General features: G+C 36.7%; 1 protein-coding gene across 1 annotated transcript; it reads left to right on the forward strand.

The window, feature by feature from the left end:
- The first annotated feature begins 868 nt into the window (after positions 1-868).
- LOC145805647 (uncharacterized) lies at positions 869-2705 on the forward strand. The gene is made up of 3 exons (XM_082900815.1): positions 869-1419; positions 1529-1881; positions 2530-2705. The coding sequence occupies exons 1-3, from the start codon at positions 869-871 to the stop codon at positions 2703-2705; spliced, it is 1080 nt and encodes a 359-aa protein (XP_082756941.1).
- Positions 2706-20701: the final 17996 nt, after the last annotated feature.

A 20701-nucleotide genomic window follows, 5' to 3' on the forward strand; every position in this document is an offset into this window, starting at 1 on the left:
AGATAGGACCATGAGAAGAGTAGTCACCTCTACCTCAAGTACTGTGAGATCTGTTGTTGTATCTACTATGAGAATTATGAAATCTGCCTCCTCTAGAATCTCTAGACTGATATTTACCTCTGTATGTTAAGAATTTAGTTGAGTCTTGTCCTGTTTTTCTGGCATTGACCATTTCTTTAGGAACTGAATAAGTCTGCTGTAGACTTGGTAAAATTTAAGTTAGTTCCTTCTTTCATGTTGAGTCAATTCCTTATTTTGAGGATATTCAATTTTCCTTATTTTGAGGATATTTAGTTGTGTAAATTTCTATTTAAACAACATCAGTACAATGAATAAACTAAGACTTTTGATCTCTATGTTACTGTAAGTTAACATTGTGGTATCAGAGCTTCCAAGAAATTCTCCACAGAAGCAGTAGTCTTCTTACTTGCAGTAGCAATCATTCATGGCTGATAAGGTAGTCGATAACTATGTCCAGCTGGCTATTCCTCGCTTCGATGGTCATTATGATCACTGGAGCATGTTGATGGAGAATTTTCTAAGATTCAAAGAATATTGGACTCTCGTGGCAACCGGTATTGTGGAACTGGAAAATGGAGTAGTTTTGTCAGAAGCACAGCAAAAGAGACTCGATGAACAAAGGCTGAAGGATCTCAAGGTGAAAAATTACTTATTTCAGGCCATTGATCGTACAATTCTGGAGACCATTCTCTAGAAAGAAACTTCCAAGCAGATATGAGACTCATTGAAAAAGAAACATCAAGGTACATCGAAGGTCAAGCGCTCCCAACTCCAAGTACTTCGCCGAGAATTCGAGACCCTTCAAATGAAATCTGGTGAGAGTGTTTCAGATTATTTTTCAAGAACAATGGCGATTGCAAATAAGATACGGATCCATGGTGACCTGATGCAAGATGTTACCATCGTGGAAAAGATTCTTCGCTCCATGACTACGAAATTTGATTACATAGTCTGTTCCATTGAGGAGTCCAAGGACATTGATGAACTATCGGTTGATGAGTTGCAGAGTTCGTTGCAGGTCCATGAGCAAAAACTCCACCAAAGGATCACAGAGGAGCAAGCCTTGAAGGTCTCAACCAATGGTGAATCTTTAGCAACAAGAGGTCGAGGACGAGGCCGAGGTCAAAGACGAGGAAAAGGCAGAACAGATAATCAAGCTTCTGAATTCAAAGGAAGAGGCTCCAGACATAGCGCTGATTATGCTAAAGCCCAAGAATCAATGTCCTTCGACAAATCAAATGTTGAGTGCTTCAGATGCCACATGTATGGTCATTTTCGTTCTGAATGCCATACAAAATTACCTAACGAGAAAGGAGGAACATCAAATTTTGTAGAAAAAGAAGATGATATTACTCTTCTTATGGCTTGCAATACCATGGAAGAAACTCTTCCAAACATGTAGTACTTGGACACCAGATCAAGTAACCATATGTGCGGAGACAAGTCCATGTTCTCTGAGTTGGATGAATCTTTTCATAGCTCTGTAAAAATTTGGTGATGATTCTAGATTATCTGTTATGGGAAAGAGAAAAATTAGCTTCCAAAATTCAAAACATTCTCTTTCAAATGTGTTTTATGTTCCTGGTTTGAAGAACAATCTGCTAAGTGTGGGACAACTTCAAGAAAAGGATTATGAGATTATTATCAAAAGACGAACTTGCCAAATACAACATTCGGAAAAGGGTTTGATTGCTCAAGTTAATATGACCCGAAATCGGATGTTTCCTTTATATCTTTGCAATGATACCCTTCCTTGTTTTGCTGTTATGGTGAAAGATCAAACATGGTTATGGCATCTTCGTTATGGCCATTTGAACTTTAATGGTCTGAAGATTCTTCATCAGAAAAATATGGTGGCTGGTCTTTCGCAAATTGATCATGTTTCCTAAGTATGTGAAGGCTGTGTTGTTGGCAAACAACATCGTAATGCATTTCCAAAAGAGAAAGCATGGAGAGCCAAGAAAGTGTTGCACCTGGTCCATTCCGATATCTGTGGGCCTATAAATCTACCATCCAATGGTAATAATAGGTATTTTATTACCTTTATCGACGACTTTAGTCGAAAAACATGGGTCTATTTCTTGTAAGAAAAATCTGAAGCCTGTTCAGCATTCAAAAATTATAAGGCCCTTGTTGAGAAAGCAGTTGGGAAAGCTATCCAAACTCTTTGAACCGATCGTGGTGGGGAATTTAACTCACGGGAATTTGCAAATTTTTGTGAGATGCATGGAATCAAAAGACAGCTTCCAGCTTCCTACACCCCGTAGCAAAATGGTGTGGCGGAGCGAAAAAATCGTACCATGTTAAACATGGTACGGAGCATGTTAAGCACATCTAGTCTTCCAAAAAGTTTGTGGCCTGAAGCAATCTTGTGGAGTATTCATCTCTTAAATAGAAGGCCAACAATACCTGTCAGTAATATGACGCCCGAAGAAGCATGGAGCGGAAGACAGCCTAGTGTTGCTCACTTGTGAATTTTTGGGTGCATAGCATATGCACATGTTCCAGATAAAAAGTGGAAGAAGCTCGATGATAAAGGTGAAAAGGGTATTTTTCTCGGAATTAGCGAACAATCCAAATCCTATAAATTATACAATCCAATCACTGAGAAAATCGTTATTAACCAAGATGTGGTGTTTGATGAAGATAAGACATGGCCATGGACTCCTACTATTTCAGGGTAGTCCATTCCTATCCATTTCGAAGACAAGGAACAGTCACAAGTTTCTTCCTAACAGCCACAAGTTTCTTCTTCGCATCTACCGAACACTTCATCTGGAGAAGACCAATATGAAATTCTAGAACAGACACGACCTCAACGCACGAAGAGTCCACCAGCCTGGATGCGAGATTATGAGGTAACTGCAATTGATTAATATGACGATCCCATTACCCATTTTGCTTTACTTTCAGATTGTGATCTAGTAACATTTAATGATGCGGTTCAAGATCCAAAATGGCAGCAAGCTATGGATGAGGAAATTCATGCCATTGAGAAAAATAATACTTAGGAATTAACTAATCTTCTCAAAGGCCACATGTCGATCGGTGTTAAGTGGGTGTATAAAACAAAGCTAAATGCACAAAGAAAAATTGAAAAATACAAATCTCGTCTGGTTGCTAAAGGGTATAAACAACAGCTTGGAATCGACTACAACGAAGTTTTTGCTCCAGTTGCAAGGCATGATACCATCAGATTGGTAATTGCATTAGCAGCACAAAACTCATGGCCTATATTTCAATTGGATGTTAAATCAGCATTTCTCCATGGCGATTTGCAAGCAGAGGTATACGTCGATCAACCTCCAGGTTATGTGTGTCAAGGGAATGAGACTAATGTGTACAAGTTAAGAAAGGCTCTGTATGGATTGAAACAAGCTCCCCGAGCTTGGTATAGTCGTATAGAAGCATATTTCTTAAAGTCAGGCTTTCAAAAGTGCCCATATGAGCCTACTTTATTCATAAAATTAGAATCTGATGGCAAGTTACTGATTGTATGCTTATATGTGGATGATTTGATCTACACCGGAAATGATAGTGCCATGTTTGATGCATTCAAGTCCTCGATGATGAAAGAATTTGCAGTGACAGATCTTGGCATGCTATACTACTTCCTTGGCATCGCAGTAAGACATTTTGGCCAAGTTTCAGTTGCAACATTGCAATTCAGTTGGTACACCAATTGACCTTGGTTTGAAGCTAACCAAAGATCCTGAAGGAAGGAAGATCGAAAACATTCTATACAAGCAAATGGTTGGAAGTTTAATGTACTTGACAACAACCAGGTCTGATATAATGCATGGAGTTAGTCTGATCAGTTGATACATGGAACACCCTACGAAGTTACATCTCCTCGCTGCAAAGAGAATTTTCCGGTACTTGAAGGGAACAACTGATTTTGGCATATTGTACAAGAAAGGAGAACAATCTGGTCTAATTGATTTCACTGATAGCGATTATACTGGTGATTCCAATGACAAGAAAAAGTACATCCAGTTACATTTTTATGATGGGCTCAGGTGTGATCTCATGGTCATCAAGAAAATAACCTATTGTCACTTTGTCCACCACTGAAGCAGAGTTTGTTGCTGTAGCTTCGTGTTCTTGTCAAGCTATCTGGTTGAGAAGGTTACTTGAAACACTACAGCATCCTCACAATGGTTCCACTCCCATCTACTGAGATAACAGTTCAACGATCAAGCTTTCAAAGAATCCTGCTCTCCATGGCAGAAGCAAGCATATTGATGTACGATATCACTTCTTACGTGATCTAGTCAAGGATGGAACTCTAGATCTGAAGCATTGCAGAGGTGAGGATCAGCTCGCCGATATTTTGACTAAACCCCTAAAATTACCTGCTTTCTTGAAGCTACGACATCTACTTGGAGTGTGTTCTGTAGTTAATTCTGATGTGAAATAACCCACTAAATTGAATGTTTGCAGTACACTCAGTTTAAGGGGTGGTGTTAAGAATTTAGTTGAGTTTTGTCCTGTTTTTCTGGCATTGACCACTTCTTTAGGAATTGAATAAGTCTGTTGTAGACTTGGTAGAATTTAAGTTAGTTCATTCTTTCATGTTGAGTCAGTTCCTTATTTTGAGGATATTCAGTTTTCCTTATTTTGAGGATATTCAGTTGTGTAAATTTCTATTTAAACAACATCAGTGCAATGAATAAACTAATACTTTTGATCTCTATGTTACTATAAGTTAGCACTGTAATTATTGAAACCTCTGTTTGAACCAAAAGAAGAGGAATGTGAAGATTCAACTGCATTGTTTGAGGAGAATGAAGAACTTTTTGCTGCAGAGTAAGCACTATTGAGATGATCACTAGATGAATGCTTCAATTTGGTTTCAACATGAATTTCCTCTGAGCACAATAAGGAGCACAGATCTGCCATAGAGACTGTTTCAGATCTTGTTCGAATGGAGGTTTTAAATGAGTCATATTCATCAGGTAACCCTTTCAAGGTCAAAAACACCAAATCCTCATCATCGATTGGTGTACCAGCCAAGGCCAATTGATCTGAGATCTCCTTAATCTGTGAGAGATAAACTTCCATGGAAGCGGATTTCTTATGAATTGTTTGAAGCTGATTCTTTAATTGATGAATATGTGATCGTGAAACTGAAGTAAAACATTTTTCAAGAATCTGCCAAACTTGATGACTTGTTTGCAGATGAAGAACAGAAGAATACACTGCAGATGATAATGTGGCTGTTGCACAGCTGAGAAGATGCGCATCAGTCTTTTGCCATTCTTCATACGCTGGATTTGGAGATGAAGTTCCAGAGGAATCAAAAATCTCCATTGCTGGACATGGAATAGAACCAGTTACAAAACCAAGGAAGCCAGTAGCACGCAACACATTCTGCATCGGATTGCTCCATATAAGAAAGTTACTGGAATCCAGCTTAACAGTAACCAAAGGACTGAAGTTTGACAAGAGCAAACTCAGATTAGAAGAAGCAACTGACATGGATGAAGGCAAAGATGAATTCACCATTGGAGGATCTTGATTGTGCTCGTGAGAGCTAATCATGCTCTGATACCATGATGAAGATTACAAACTTTCTTTTTCATTGAATGAATTATTAGATGCTTACACAGATATTTATAAAATGAAAATATCTAACTAACTCTCTAATATCTAACTAACTCTATAACTACTAACTCACTAACAGATTCTAGAACTAATTCAGTTATAACAAGATTCGTTAGCAAGACATGCTTGTGAGATACAGGGGATGACAGACAGCTCTGTATGATGCTGTGACTCTTGATGATACTGTTCCTGAGACTGCATTGTGTGAGTAGCTGTATGAAATATTTGAGTTGTTTGAGCTTCAATAGATACTTGATCTTTATGAGCTGATAGCTTATTACACACACATACATAATATATATATGTGTGTGTGTGTGTGTGTGTGTGTGTGTGTGTGTGTGTGGTGTTTATTACTGCAATTCATTCAATGACATCAGGATCAGTGAAGATGGGGATTTCTTCAATCTTCATATCCACTCTAGTTGCTGAAATAAGTGTCACTCGTAGCAACACAGCAGCTCCAGGTTGCAGTAACTTCTTCCACTTGGGAGGTCTTTTGAAAGTCAAACTGTCTCCAAACCTGTATGAAAATGTCAACGTTCCCTGTACACCGTCGGAACCTTTCTGCACCGGGCATGTCATTTCGCCGCTGCAGTTGCCTAAATTTTTGATCGAGCTATCGAAGAGCTCTTTGATTGATGTGTGTACCTATAGATTATTGGTGGCATTTAATCCAAAATTAATTGGCAATTAGTAAAGTCGACCATAGGGGACAAATCTCTAGGTTCTGCATGTGCAACTTGGTCGCATGTGGAAGTGATGAGATACGAGAGGTGTGTGAAATGGACTCGGTTAGACACTTAGGCCATGGATGGTGGTGCTTGGTGGATATAGTGGTGAGTGGTAGAGGTGAGGTGATGCAACATGTTAATTAATAGGGGGATTTGGTCATAGCCCCCTCACTATCTAATTTCTCTTTCAAAAGGACAAGAATTATATAAGTACTTTCAAAACCCCCTGATCTTTTAAAACTTGTTTCTTTTACTATATTACCCTCATATCTATCAGCTCTCCTATTAAGACATTTTCACTATGTATCTTAGAGTAAAATTTTACTCTGTATGAAAGTAAAATTTTACTCTGTATAAAAGTAAAATTTTACTATGAATGAGAGTAAAATTTTACACTCTGAAACTAAAAGTAAAATTTTACTCTGTATAAAAGTAAAATTTTACTCTGAAAAATAAGTAAACTGTAAGACTCTGAAGCTAAAAGTAAAATTTGACTCTGGTTCTGTCAAATGAAAAAAACAGAGCAATAGAACCAGAGTACAATTTTACTCTTGTTCTATCAAATGAAATTTGATGTTTACTCTGAAAAATCGATGGAACTTTGAGTTTTGAGCTTTGAATCAGGCCTATAATCCTTGAATCAATCGATGTTTACTTTGAAAAACATTGAATCATGCCTATAATCCTTGAATCAAGCCTATAATCGGAAAATGTTAGAGAAATCTCAATTTTTCATATCCCAGTTCTTCAAATTTTTCAAATTTTACAGATTTTTCAGATTTTTAAAACTTTGAGCTTTCAAAAATCTATATATTCAAATTCAAATCTCAAAACACACAAACACACACATATATATATATATATATATATGTATATGTATCAACGCGATTTGCAAGTTCTCCACAGCTCCAGCCATGGAGGAAGCTAGGATTAGAAGAGAGAGACGAGATAGAAGATGAACAGTTGAAGGAGAGTTGAATGAGGAGAGTTGAGAAGATGCAGAGAGAGATCGTCGGAGCTTAGGAATGACACAGCTCCGGCTATGGAGGAAGCTAGGGTTAGAAGTGAGAGATGAGAGAGAAGATAAATTTTGTATCTGGATTGTGTATATGTGAAGGTATAATAGTCTGATAAAATATTTAAATAATAACTTTTGTCCTTTATGCAAGATTTTATAATTATGAGGGGGTTTAGAAAGTATAATTTTTTTCTTAGTCCTTCTAACAATGAAAGGAAGGTAAAGGGGGTTTATAGCCAAATTTCCCTAATTAATACTCTAAGAGTACTCAATAATTTTTCAAAAAATATATGTCATTTTTAAAAAATTGTTGGTGACATCTCATTAGATGATGGTCATTTGCAAATATGAAGTTCATCGGACTGATGTGAATAAAAAACTTTTTTCTTATATCATTATTAGACAAATAATATGAGCTAAGTCTCTAACAGTACCTCTCCTATGTACTTGTTGCCAAGCTTACGCTTATAGTATAACTTGATGACGAGCATGAGGCCATGGTGTATAACTGCGGACTCGCCAATGGTGTATTCCACAGAGCACGACCATTTCGGACTCGTCCCACCGTGTTTGTCTGCTTTAGTTCTCTTCTCAGCTTCAGAGTTAATTGAAACCCTAGCATAGACTTTTATTTTGAATAGTTTTCTAACGTCCTCAAGATCGCTTGCTGATATTAGGGTTACTTGGAATTTCTTGCACACTACGAGCTTCCCATTCTGCATTTTTTTTTCTTTTTTATCTTATTTAATGAGATGAGAGTGTTTTCAATATCTATATATGAACTGAAAAGGGTAGAAAATGCACTTGCAACCATATATATGAAAGAAAAGTATGAAGCACGGACACATACCCTGCAAAAAATTAAAATTTTAGAAATTAAAATTTACGGATAAAATTATTTTTTATGAATCAAATATTTTTGTTCCTAAAAGTGTCATTATATTTTTAGTAACGAAAATTAAACATCAGTGATGAATTATTATACTTTTGGAAGAGAGAGAGAGTGTGTGTGTCACGACCCAAACCCGCCCCTATGGGTTTAGCACCGTAACCGACCAGTAATCTGTGATTACCGAAGGCCTACTTAACAGTAAAGATAGTAATACAGAGTACAGGGGCTGGCAGAAGCCAAAATAGTAATTAAAAGATGTCCAATGAGCTGTGACAGTCTGTATGCAAAAAGACTTTTCATAACACATTCACATTCGGAACAAAAGCTGTATGTACATACATCAGATACAGACATTCAGGTTAGGGACCAAATCCCTACCATAACAGTACAGTACAAGTCTATACAGTATTACAAAACAGAGACAGAAATAGGGAATCTAAAACACCCCCAAAAGCCCTAGCTTGAAGGACTTGGAACCTCTCAGTGAGGCACAGTGGTTGGCTTGACAAAAAGAGAGTTAAACCCAACGCTCCTAGCTCTGATCCGGTGCCTAGACACCTACATATATATATATATATATATATATATAAACAGTGAACTAAAGCCCAGTAAATAACATATGCATAAAGAGATTAGGAATGAATGCCCTTTCAGTATTTAAAACAGTCATTTGAACAGTATATCAGTTATTCGATCATAGCAATCATAAGTGGTACATCCAATAGCAAACAGTACAGTAGGTCTTAACAGACCGAACAGTCAGTTGATGGCCATCATATCAGTAAACAGTAGTGGTTCCAAACATGGGAACCGACAGAGATCTCTGTGACAGTAGCAGTACAGTGCAGTAATAGTAAATTGCTATGGATGCCACGAATACAGTTCGCAAATAGGACAAGCATTCATTCAGTAAGAAATATCATTTTAGAAAGCAGTACAATTGATCATTCAGAAAATATTCATGATTGAATATATCTTTACAACATTGTTACTCACAGAGTTTTGAGCTATAGATAGGCTAGTGAGCGTCCTCGGATGCCAACCCTACACAGTTACAACATGAACACACATTAAGTTGCATGTTTGGGAAAACAATAACTTAGTCCCTATCTTGACTCGGTGTGGTTCTATAGCATTATCCTCATTAAGATGCCTTAAACTAGGCCTAGGAATGCCTAGGATGGAATGAGGATGCAAAGATGCACTTTAAAACACTTTTCAGAATTTTCAGAAAACAGGGGTCTCGCTCGAGCGTGGCTTTCTACGCTCGAGCGGACATGCAGACAAAGGATCTCTGCTCGAGCGTGACTTCCTTCGCTCGAGCGGACTGCAAACTACAGTAAAAGTACTGGATGCACAAAAATCACGCTCAATGGGCGCTCAATCCACACTCGAGCGTGAGACACAGGTCCTCGCTCGAGCATGAACTCTCTCGCTCGAGCGGACTGTAAACATAGTAAAAGTACTGGATACACGCATTTCACGCTCGAGCGTTACTTTTCCCGCTCGAGCGGGATGCATGTACTCAGAGTGTACGCTCGAGCGTGGGTCCAAAATTTGGAATTTCCATATTGAACCTCCAAGCTCAAATCCAACTTTTAAAACATCAAATCTGATCCTTTTGGGCTAATTTTCTGGAAAACACTTTAAAACTCATAATATGACATGTTTCAAAGATCAATTTACAAAACCAAAGCCCAAAGGTAGTTCCAATAAAACACAATTTCAACAAAACTTCATGAACATGATGAACATAAGACATGCATGTGCTCAATTGAAATCAAAGCTTCCAATACATGATCAAATGCGTCAATTCACTCAAAACATGATGAATTCATGGACCATAGCTAGAATAAAGACATGCATGTGAGGATTTCCATGAAATCAACCTCAAAACTCAACAATGTGTACATGCATGCATGATTTAAGTCTTAATTCAACATGTTAGAACCAATTCTAGACTCAGATCACTAAAGACTCATTAACCATGCAAGGTACAACTAGAATACAAGTTCAAGAAGATGATTCTCCTACCTTAGGTTCTCAATTTCAAGAATGGAAGCTCAATTGTGCAATATACTCTTCAATTCTTCAAGTTCTCCAAGTAATTCTCTAGACGAAACCAAACTTCTCCTCTCTTACTCTCTCCTACGGTTTTTGGTCTTAAAATGGTTGAGGAGAAGTGTGTGAATCAAGTCTCAAAGGCGTCTTAACAAGTGGCCCACTAAATGGCAAATTTGGTAATTTAAAGCCAACTAATCTAATTTAACTTTTTAAAAAAAATCTAATTTAACCACTCCAAATCACATTCCAATTAAATTTACCATAAAATCACATAAATTCTAATTAGCATGAAACACTAATCAATTTCAGATTCGGCCGCCGATAAGGCCTTCAATTCACAGTTCGAAACTTAAAACATGAACAGATCAATTAATAGTCAAACAGATAGAAATGCGTTTAAACTAATACACTCAATCAATCAGTTCAGAATGTCAGTCAAATCAGTTACTTAATCATGTTCAGTCACAATTTAGCAGTAATCAGTGGTATGATCAGTAAACAGTGGTGAGGGTTGTCATAGAGAGAGAGAGAGAGAGAGAGAGAGAGAAAAAAAAAAAAACATTGAGACCTTGTTTTGTTTGTTTTTGAGAGAGTAATTTTGGAGAAATTTTTTTTAAATTTTTTTTAGTTTAGTTATTTTGAAAAAAAAAAATTCAAAATCACTTTCTCTCTCCTACATATCAATCAATCACTTTTTTTTTCTCTCTCTCCTCTCTCATTTTCAATCACTTTTTCTCTCACATACATCTACTCAACTACAACAAAATATCAAATCATTCTAAACTTCCATACTCCAAAACTATTTCCAAAATATATAACCAAACAAACAAAAAAATTTCTAAACTCTCTCCCTTTTTTTTTTTTTTTTTGAAAATTTATCTCCCAAAACCAAACCAAACACACCCTGAGTTTCCTAGTGCAACACAGATGGGAAAGCGAGAGAGAAAGAGAGAGAGAAGATGACCAAGTTTCTTTAGGTAATGAGAGAAACTCGTTTTTTCTTCCAAAAAAAAAGTGTACTAGCTATTGAAAGTTTTTTTTTTTTTTTTTGTACGAGTCTGGATCCTCGACCGCCCATTCCTGCAACCCCTCCTGCGGCGCCCCAAAATGATGTCATTTTGGGATGAGATTTGAATTTTAAAGAAAAAAGACAGAACATGAGCAACAGAGGGAGAAGAAGAAAGAATGGGGAAGAAGAAAGAGCGGAGAAGAAGAATGAAGGCACCACCGCAGGCGACAACCTTTGGCCTCTCTTCACCCAAGGCGCCACCATCTCCTCGCCATTGCCACAACCCAGCTCCCTTTCCTGTTCTTCTTCTTCCTCCTCCTTTCTCCCACTAAAACTACCAACCCAGCAACCATCTTGATCTTTTCTCCTCTTTTCTTTGCCGCCGGTGTACCGGAGGGAGTTCATCGGTCATCCTCGTTGCCGTTTCTCCCTGATCGTCCGTTGCCGATTGTTCGCCGTTCACCGAACTATTGATACTGATTGAATTCTTAATTCGAAGTAGTTTTTTGGGTTTTTTTACTAGATCTGTATGTAAGATATGAACTATTCTCATACACTTTGCTGGATCTAATGTTTGACTGTTTGTATTGAACTAATTTTTATTAATTTTGATTTATCATCAAGGATGTTCAAGTGTTATTCTGTATATATATACACACATCTCCGATTTTTGAACCTCAGATTTGTTTTTTTTTTTAATGGTGATTGGTGTTCTGGGTGTTTGAAGTGTTGTTCAAAAATCAGAGATGTACGTATACATGTGGGTGTTTGAAGTGTTTGTATATAGAGGTGAAAGGAAGAATAAATGAAATAGAAGGTGCATTTGCCTAACAAACAATTCATTAAAATTTAGGAATTTCTAAATACAGCTACTAATTTATTTTTATTTTTTTTCTAAATACAACTACTAAATATCTCTATACGCTCAGTAAACACAAGCCAACTGGACATAATTCTCATCCCAACATTAGCTGGAATTTTGCACAATATCACATGTCTCGATGTGACAATAGATAGGCCACCCCATGTTCTCATTGTCCGTATTTCCCTTCACAAGTTTAATAGTAATGGGAAGGATAGCTTCCTAGAGTGAATTGTCATTGTTTGGATTCATTTATGGAATTGTCATTGTAGTTGTGTGTGAAAGCTTGAAATTCCTGAGATTCCTTTGAGGCATGGAAAAGTATAAATCTTCAAAGGTTTGACTTTTTCAAAATTGTCATCTGAATTTGAGAGGGTATTTAAATTTGATAGGTTGATTTTGAAATCGATTTTAATGATCCGAATCATGTAATTTTTAGAACTCATTGCGCCAAATATTCATTAAAAAAAAGATAATTAGACATCTGTAATTATATGTTTAAATCATATTTCTTTAAAAAAAAAATAAATGACAAATATAATTTTAAGAATAGTCATATATTTTTTGTAATATAAATTTGATTTAAACATATAGCCACCGATATTTCATCATCTTGATTTTTTACATGAATATTCTACTCAACGAGTCCTAAAAGGTGAATGATTTGGATAACCAAAATCGGTTTCAAATTGGGTCTACCAAGTTCAAATGCTCTTCGAAGTTAAGATGGCTAACGTAAGAGAAGCCAAACCTCCACGTGCTATCGGATATCACGTGAGGGAGAGTGTTAGATTTAAACCACATCGCCAATCTAAACCACCAAAACTTGGTTAATATAATGAAAAAGTCTCTTGCTTATTGTCAATTGATTCTGAATTGGATGCTTTAACAAAATTTAATGTTAAAAAACTTATCTATTCACAAGTAGCATCACAACTACAACCCCAAGGATCTGAATTAGCAGATGAGATCTGGGATTTTGGGGTTTACTATCTCTAAGGTCTCAAAAGATCCACTCCTTCGGCAGCAAAATTCTTGGAGGTATGGATTGCAGGGTTTAAACTCTGTTTCGAAAAGTTTGTTTTGAAAATTTTTAGAACTCGTTACGCCAAATATTCATTAAAAAAAAGATAATTAGACATCTGTAATTATATGTTTAAATCATATTTCTTTAAAATAAAATAAATGACTAATATAATTTTAAGAATAGTCATACATTTTTTGTAATATAAATTTGATTTAAACATATAGCCACCGATATTTCATCATCTTCATTTTTTACATGAATATTCTACTCAATGAGTCCTAAAAGCTGAATGATTTAGATAACCAAAATCGGTTTCAAATTGGGTCTACCAAGTTCAAATGCTCTCCGAAGTTAAGATGGCTAACGTAAGAGAAGCCAAACCTCCACGTGCTATCGGATAGCATGTGAGGGAGAGTGTTAGATTTAAACCACATCTCAAATCTAAACCACCAAAACTTGGTTAAAATAATGAAAAAGTCTCTCGCTTATTGTCAATTGATTTTGAATTGGATGCTTTAAGAAAATTTAATGTTAAAAAACTTATCTATTCACAAGTAGCATCACAACTACAACCCCAAGGATCTGAATTAGTTGATGAGATCTGGGATTTAGGGGTTCACTATCTCTAAGGTCTCAAAAGATCCACTCCTTCGGCAGCAAAATTCTTGGAGGCATGGATTGCAGGGTTTAAACTCTGTTTCGAAAAGTTCGTTTCGAAAATTTTTAGAACTCGTTGCGCCAAATATTCATTAAAAAAAAGATAATTAGACATCTGTAATTATATGTTTAAATCATATTTCTTTAAAAAAAATAAATGAAAAATATAATTTTAAGAATAGTCATACATTTTTTGTAATATAAATTTGATTTAAACATATAGCCACCGATATTTCATCATCTTCATTTTTTACATGAATATTCTACTCAACGAGTCCTTAAAGGTGAGTGATTTGGATAACCAAAATCGGTTTCAAATTGGGTCTACCAAGTTCAAATGCTCTCCGAAGTTAAGATGGCTAACGTAAGAGAAGCCAAACCTCCACGTGCTATCGGATAGCATGTGAGGGAGAGTGTTAGATTTAAACCACATCGCCAATCTGAACCACCAAAACTTGGTTAATATAATGAAAAAGTCTCTCGCTTATTGTCAATTGATTTTGAATTGGATGCTTTAACAAAATTTAATGTTAAAAAACTTATCTATTCACAAGTAGCATCACAACTACAACCCCAAGGATCTGAATTAGTAGATGAGATCTAGGATTTAGGGGTTTACTATCTCTAAGGTCTCAAAAGATCCACTCCTTCAGCAGCAAAATTCTTGGAGGCATGGATTGCAGGGTTTAAACTCTATTTCGAAAAGTTTGTTTCGAAAATTTTTCGAACTCGTTGCACCAAATATTCATTAAAAAATGACAATTAGACATCTGTAATTATATGTTTAAATCATATTTCTTTAAAAAAAATAAATGAAAAATATAATTTTAAGAATAGTCATACATTTTTTGTAATATAAATTTGATTTAAACATATAGCCACCGATATTTCATCATCTTGATTTTTTACATGAATATTCTACTCAACGAGTCCTTAAAGGTGAATGATTTGGATAACCAAAATCGGTTTCAAATTGGGTCTACCAAGTTCAAATGCTCTCTGAAGTTAAGATGGCTAACGTAAGAGAAGCCAAACCTCCATGTGCTATTAGATAGCACGTGAGGGAGAGTGTTAGATTTAAACCACATCGCCAATCTAAACCACCAAAACTTGGTTAATATAATGAAAAAGTCTCTCACATATTGTCAATTGATTTTGAATTGGATGCTTTAACAAAATTTAATGTTAAAAAACTTATCTATTCACAAGTAGCATCACAACTACAACCCCAAGGATTTGAATTAGTAGATGAGATCTGGGATTTAGGAGTTTACTATCTCTAAGGTCTCAAAAGATCCACTCCTTCGGCAGCAAAATTCTTGGAGGCATGGATTGCAGGGTTTAAACTCTGTTTCGAAAGTTTGTTTGAACTATAGGGACTTAGTCTGGTATGCACAAATTGGCCCAAGATACCTCATGTATCCAACAAAAATAAATACAACTATTGTGTATAATGTTTTATAAGCAATGCATGTCTTTGAAGAAATAAACTAATCTTTTCATATAATCTGTGTCAGTTGTATTTTTATTTTTATTTGTTGTATAATATCTTTTAAAACTTTCACTTCTTAAGATAAACCTAAACCATCAATATAAAAAAAACATTAGGCCAAATTATACTTGAACTCCTTGTAGTTTGCTTCCTTATGTTAATTTGGTCCACATAATTCTAATTGTATTAATTTTACCTTTAATTTTTTCGCATTGCGTTAATTTAGTTCAATTAATAATGCTCATTTAGGAATTAGATTGAAATTAAAGGGTAAAATAGTTCATTTACTCTAATCAAACTTATTGATAGTTTGGCGTTTAACTTGAAATGATCAATTCCTTTTTGAATGGACCATTTTGCTCTTAATTGCTATCTGATTTCTAATCGAGTGTTATCAAACTTGAAAAATCTAGAAATCCCCTAGATGTTGATTTGTGATTATGTATCAATTTTAAGCAGAATATAACAATCCTAATCAAACAATCAAGACAAAGAGACACAACGATTTTACGTGGAAAAAACCACAATTGGACACCTCCAACTGTGATAAAAAAACCACGGGCAACAGCCACAAAACAATCCACTAAGAAGATTTAAAGGAATTACACAGGTATACTCTCAATTACCTAGCGAATCCACGCCTAATTGAACCAACCTCTATGTGCCTCTTCCAACCCGTCTTCACCTCGGAAGTATCCCCAGATATAAACCCTAGAAACCAAAAAAAAGATCTGGAGAGGTCCCTCTAGTGTTGGGAGAAAACCAACTATTTATAGAAAACCAAAGCAATCCTAGTTTCAGAAGAAAACCAACTCCTTAATCAAATCTGGAAATCTGGGATCGCGCGGTCCGCTCGAGCGTGGGTATTCCCGCTCGAGCGGAGACTTCAAATTCTGTGATTTCATACTGGCTCCACGCTCGAGCGTCGGTTTTGTCGCTCGAGCGTCGAATCACACCATCCAGTACTTTTTCTGGCATAGCAGAGATACTGTGAGCTCGCAAACCCCGCTCGAGCGCCCTTTTCCCCGCTCGAGCGGGAAGGCCAAAACTGGAAACTGGAAAAATATAACATGATCGGACAGGCAACTTTGAATGCATTTTTGCATTTTGCTTCGGGGGCGCTGCCCCTCGACCCCGCCGTGGCGCTGCCCCGGACCCGCCAAGGGGAGCTGCCCCCTAGACCCCCGCGAGTTGACCGGGCATCTCGATCCCTATCATAATCAGCGAAGTGGCAATCTTGAAAGCTTTATCATCACAAACTTCTCTGAAAGGCACAATTCGGGTTGGATTCGCATCTAAACACTCATAGCCTCACTGAAATAAAAGTGCGAAAATAAATACAACTGAAAGGAGTTTTGTCAAACGGGGTTGCCAAGAAAAAAACTTAACAAAACTAAATTGAAATAATCTAAAAAAAATAAAGTGACAAAATTGATACAGTTAGAACTATAATGGCCAAATTAAAACAAGTGATAAAATAAAAGGACCACGGGTAAAATTTATTCAAAATATTATCATACTTCAAGTTGCATTTCAGATTAATTAAGAGAATATTTTATTTAAACTATTATAATTATAATTTTTAAATTAAATAAAAAATTGAAGGTATCTTCATATGTTAAAAATTGGGGAAATGCTCTAGTGTGTGCCATTTAGGGGTGCATACCATATGCAACCTATCAAAAAAAAAAATGTATAATTTTATCAGAAAATTTCATAATATCAATGGCAAAATACGTAACCTCAACACAAATTGGCATAACAAAAATGTCCAAAATTTTGTGGTTGATGTTACAAAAGTTTGTGACATGGTTATGACATTTTTGTTATGTCAATTTGTGACGAAATTATGCATTTTGTGGTTAATGTTATGAAATTTTATAATAAAATTATATATTTTTGTGATAAATCATATGATGCACACCAAATAATTTCCCTAAAAACTGTACAAAATTTTGTTGAACCAAGGAAATGACTTCATCTATTATGTTATGAGTGATATAGAGGTGAAAGGAAGAATAAATGAAATAGAAGGTGCTTTTGCCTAACAAACAATTCATTAAAATTTAGGAATTTCTAAATACAACTACTAATTTATTTTTATTTTTTTCTAAATACAACTACTAAATATCTCTATACACTCAGTAAACCCGAGCCAACTGGACATAATTCTCATCCCAACATTAGCTGGAATTTTAAACAATATCACATGTCTTGATGTGACCATAGATAAGCCACCCCATGTTCTCATTGTCCGTATTTCCCTTCACAAGTTTAATAGTAATGGGAAGGACAGCCTCCTAGAGAGCATGTCTAATTAAAACCCCATCCAGGATGCATCTACCAGAGAGAAAAGCAGATTGAACTTCTCCTATGAGCTTTGGGAGTACTTGTCTTACCCTTCTAGACAACACTTTAGCCAACACTTTATAAATTGAGCTAACCAAGCTTATGGGCCTATATTCACTCAAATCTATTGGGTTCTTCTTTTTAGGCATCAAAGTGATGAAAGAGCTGTTTACCCCTTTGGCCAACTTCCCATTACGATGAAACTCTTGGAACAACTGAATGAACTCACCTTTCATTAAAGACCAGCACTTTTGAATGCAATACAAATTAAAGCCATCAGGCCCAGGGGCTTTATTCCCATCACAGTCTTGAATGGCTGCCCAAATTTCTGCTTCACTAAAATCTGCCTCCAACAATTCCTTTGAGTCAACAGAACTGATGGACAACAAAGGCCCTGCCAACTTAGGCCTGCTCTTCCAAGTTTCAGCAAAACTCTTCTAAAGTAGTTCACCACTACTTGCTTCACCATACTTGGGTCCTCCACCACAACACCATTTTCCTGCACTGAATCCAATAAATTTTTCCTCTGCCTGTTACTTGCCATCAAGTGAAATAGTCTAGTATTTTTATCACCATTTTGTGCCCATGACATTCTAGACTTTTGTAGCCACAACCTGTCTTTACTTCTACTTAGATTCCAAACTTGACTTCTGATCTCCGGACTTCTAATCACCTCTAATTCCAACAAGGATCCAGATTCAGCCTTCAAATCCCACTTATGGAGTTCATCTTCAGCTTTTTGAAGTTGATCATCAATATTACCAAAGACCTCCAAGTTCCACCTACGCAGATATGCTCTCAGTCTTTTGAACTTAGACATGCTTTTCTCTCTGGTAGATGCATCTTGGATGGGGTTTTAATTGCAAACGAAGTGGTGGATTGGTGGAGAAAGTCCAAGAAAAAAGGAATCATTCTTAAATTGGATTTTGAGAAGGCCTATGATTCAGTCAACTGGGAGTTTTTACTGTCAATGATGAAGAATTTTGGGTTTGGTGAAAAATGGGTGGGTTGGATTTGGTCCTGTATATCTACGTCAAGGATCTTAGTGCTTGTGAATGGATCGCCCACAGCAGAGTTTTCTCCTCAGAAGGGTTTAAGACAAGGAGATCCACTATCGCCTTTCCTATTCAATATAGTGGCAGAAGGTTTAAATGTCCTATTAGGGAGAGCCAAAGAAAAGAGGATGATCAGAGGAGCTTCAGTTGGTCATCAAGAGCTAAAAATCTCTCATTTACAATTTGCAGATGACACCATTATTTTTTGTGAAGCCAAGTGGGATGAAATTATAGTGCTTTAAAGAATTTTGAGGTGTTTTGAAGTCATGTCAGGCCTCAAGATTAATTTTCATAAAAGTATAGTTTGTGGTATTGGAGTAGAAGAGGAGTTAGTTAAGGAGTTTGCTAAAAAACTAAATTGCCTCAACCAGAGGCTACCTCTGTCATATCTTGGTTTACCTTTAGGGGCCAATCCAAGGAGAAAAAGTACTTGGCAACCGGTGGTGGAGAAGTTTAAAAAGAAGTTAGCATCTTGGAAAAGGAGATTCTTGTCCTATGCCGGCAGATTGACCCTAGTTAAGTCTGTTTTGTCAAGTCTTCCACTGTATTTTCTATCCATCTTTAAAATGCCTGTTGGTGTTGCTAAAACAATTGATAGGATTCAATCAAAATTCTTGTGGGGAGGTTCTGAAATTCAAAGGAAAATTCACCTAGTTCAATGGAAAGAGGTGTGTAAAAGTAAAGCCCAAGGGGGTTTGGGTTTGAGAAGTCTCAGTGATGTTAATGTGTGTTTAATGTTAAAATGGTGGTGGAGGTATGGTCGTCAGCATCAGCCTCTTTGGAAAAGGGTGGTATGTAGCAGATATGGTGGGATTGGAGGTAGGTGGACACCAGAACCAGTGTCAGCTGCAATGGTATCTACAGTGTAGAAGGATATTGCATCATTAGCCTCATCCAATAGTGTAGTAGCGGAGTTTTTCTCACAAAATTTCAGGATTATCATGGGAAATGGGGAAAGGATTCATTTTTGGACGGATAGATGGTTCAATGGTATGAGTCTTAGGTGTGAGTTCCCTAGACTGTTTTGTTTATCCGTGGAGAAGGATGGTTCCTTGCAGTTTTTCTACCAACGGAAAGGGCCGGGCAGTGATTGGAAGTTGGCATTTAGAAGATCGCTCTTAGCATGGGAGGAGGAGGAAGTACAAAGGCTAAATGTAGTATGAGCAGAGGTTCCTAATCTAAATCCTGTGACTGAGGATAACTGTCTGTGGAAAGCTAATAATTCAGGGGTATTCACTGTGGCTTTAGTGTGGGAAAGGTTGGAGTTAGTTAATGGATCTATGATTCCCATTTCAAAGTTCCTGTGGAAAAATGCAGCACCTCCAAAGGCTCAGTTCTTCAGCTGGTTAGCTTGGAAAGGGAGAATCAAAACTGCGGAATTTATGCACAGGATTGGAGCTCTACCCATCAATGTCAGCTCCTTATGTGTATTTTGCAAAGCAGAGGTAGAAAACATAAATCATGTGTTGCTTTTATGTCCATTGGTGTGGAAGTTATGGTCTGAGTTGATAAGCTGGTGGGAAGCGCAGTGGGTAACACCAGGATCTGTGATTGTTTTGCTAGACTGGTGGTCTGGTACGAAATTAAGGAAGAAGGAGTTCAATATTTGGAAGGTGGTCCCTTTGGCTATGTTATGGTCCTTATGGAAACTTAGGAATGAATGTTTATTTAACAATGGTATTGCAGATTTTGCACAGATGGTAAAGAGATTGAAAGTAAGAATTGCATTATGGGTTAAGTCAAATGTTAAGGAGGTGAATTACACAGTACATGATATTGTCGCAAACTTGAAGCAGGTCAAAGGGTGTATGACATAGAATTATGGCTGGTCTGTTACTAGTGTGAAGGTAGAAGGTGGAAGCTGGGTTGTCGCTGGAAGCTGATCTGTCTGTGAAGGTATCTGTCATCAGTGTGAGT

Source organism: Camellia sinensis, chromosome 13 (genome assembly GCF_055761805.1).
Source record: "Camellia sinensis isolate YWXY chromosome 13, ASM5576180v1, whole genome shotgun sequence".
Classification (NCBI taxonomy): Eukaryota; Viridiplantae; Streptophyta; class Magnoliopsida; order Ericales; family Theaceae; genus Camellia; species Camellia sinensis.

Bases quoted from the DNA above. Each gene is read 5' to 3' on its own strand.
- LOC145805647 (XM_082900815.1), top strand. From the start codon at position 869: ATGGCGATTGCAAATAAGATACGGATCCATGGTGACCTGATGCAAGAT. The intron at 1,420-1,528 runs GTAGTACTTGGA...TGATGATTCTAG, and splicing joins GAAGAAACTCTTCCAAACAT to ATTATCTGTTATGGGAAAGA. The intron at 1,882-2,529 runs GTCTTTCGCAAA...CACATGTTCCAG, and splicing joins TCAGAAAAATATGGTGGCTG to ATAAAAAGTGGAAGAAGCTC.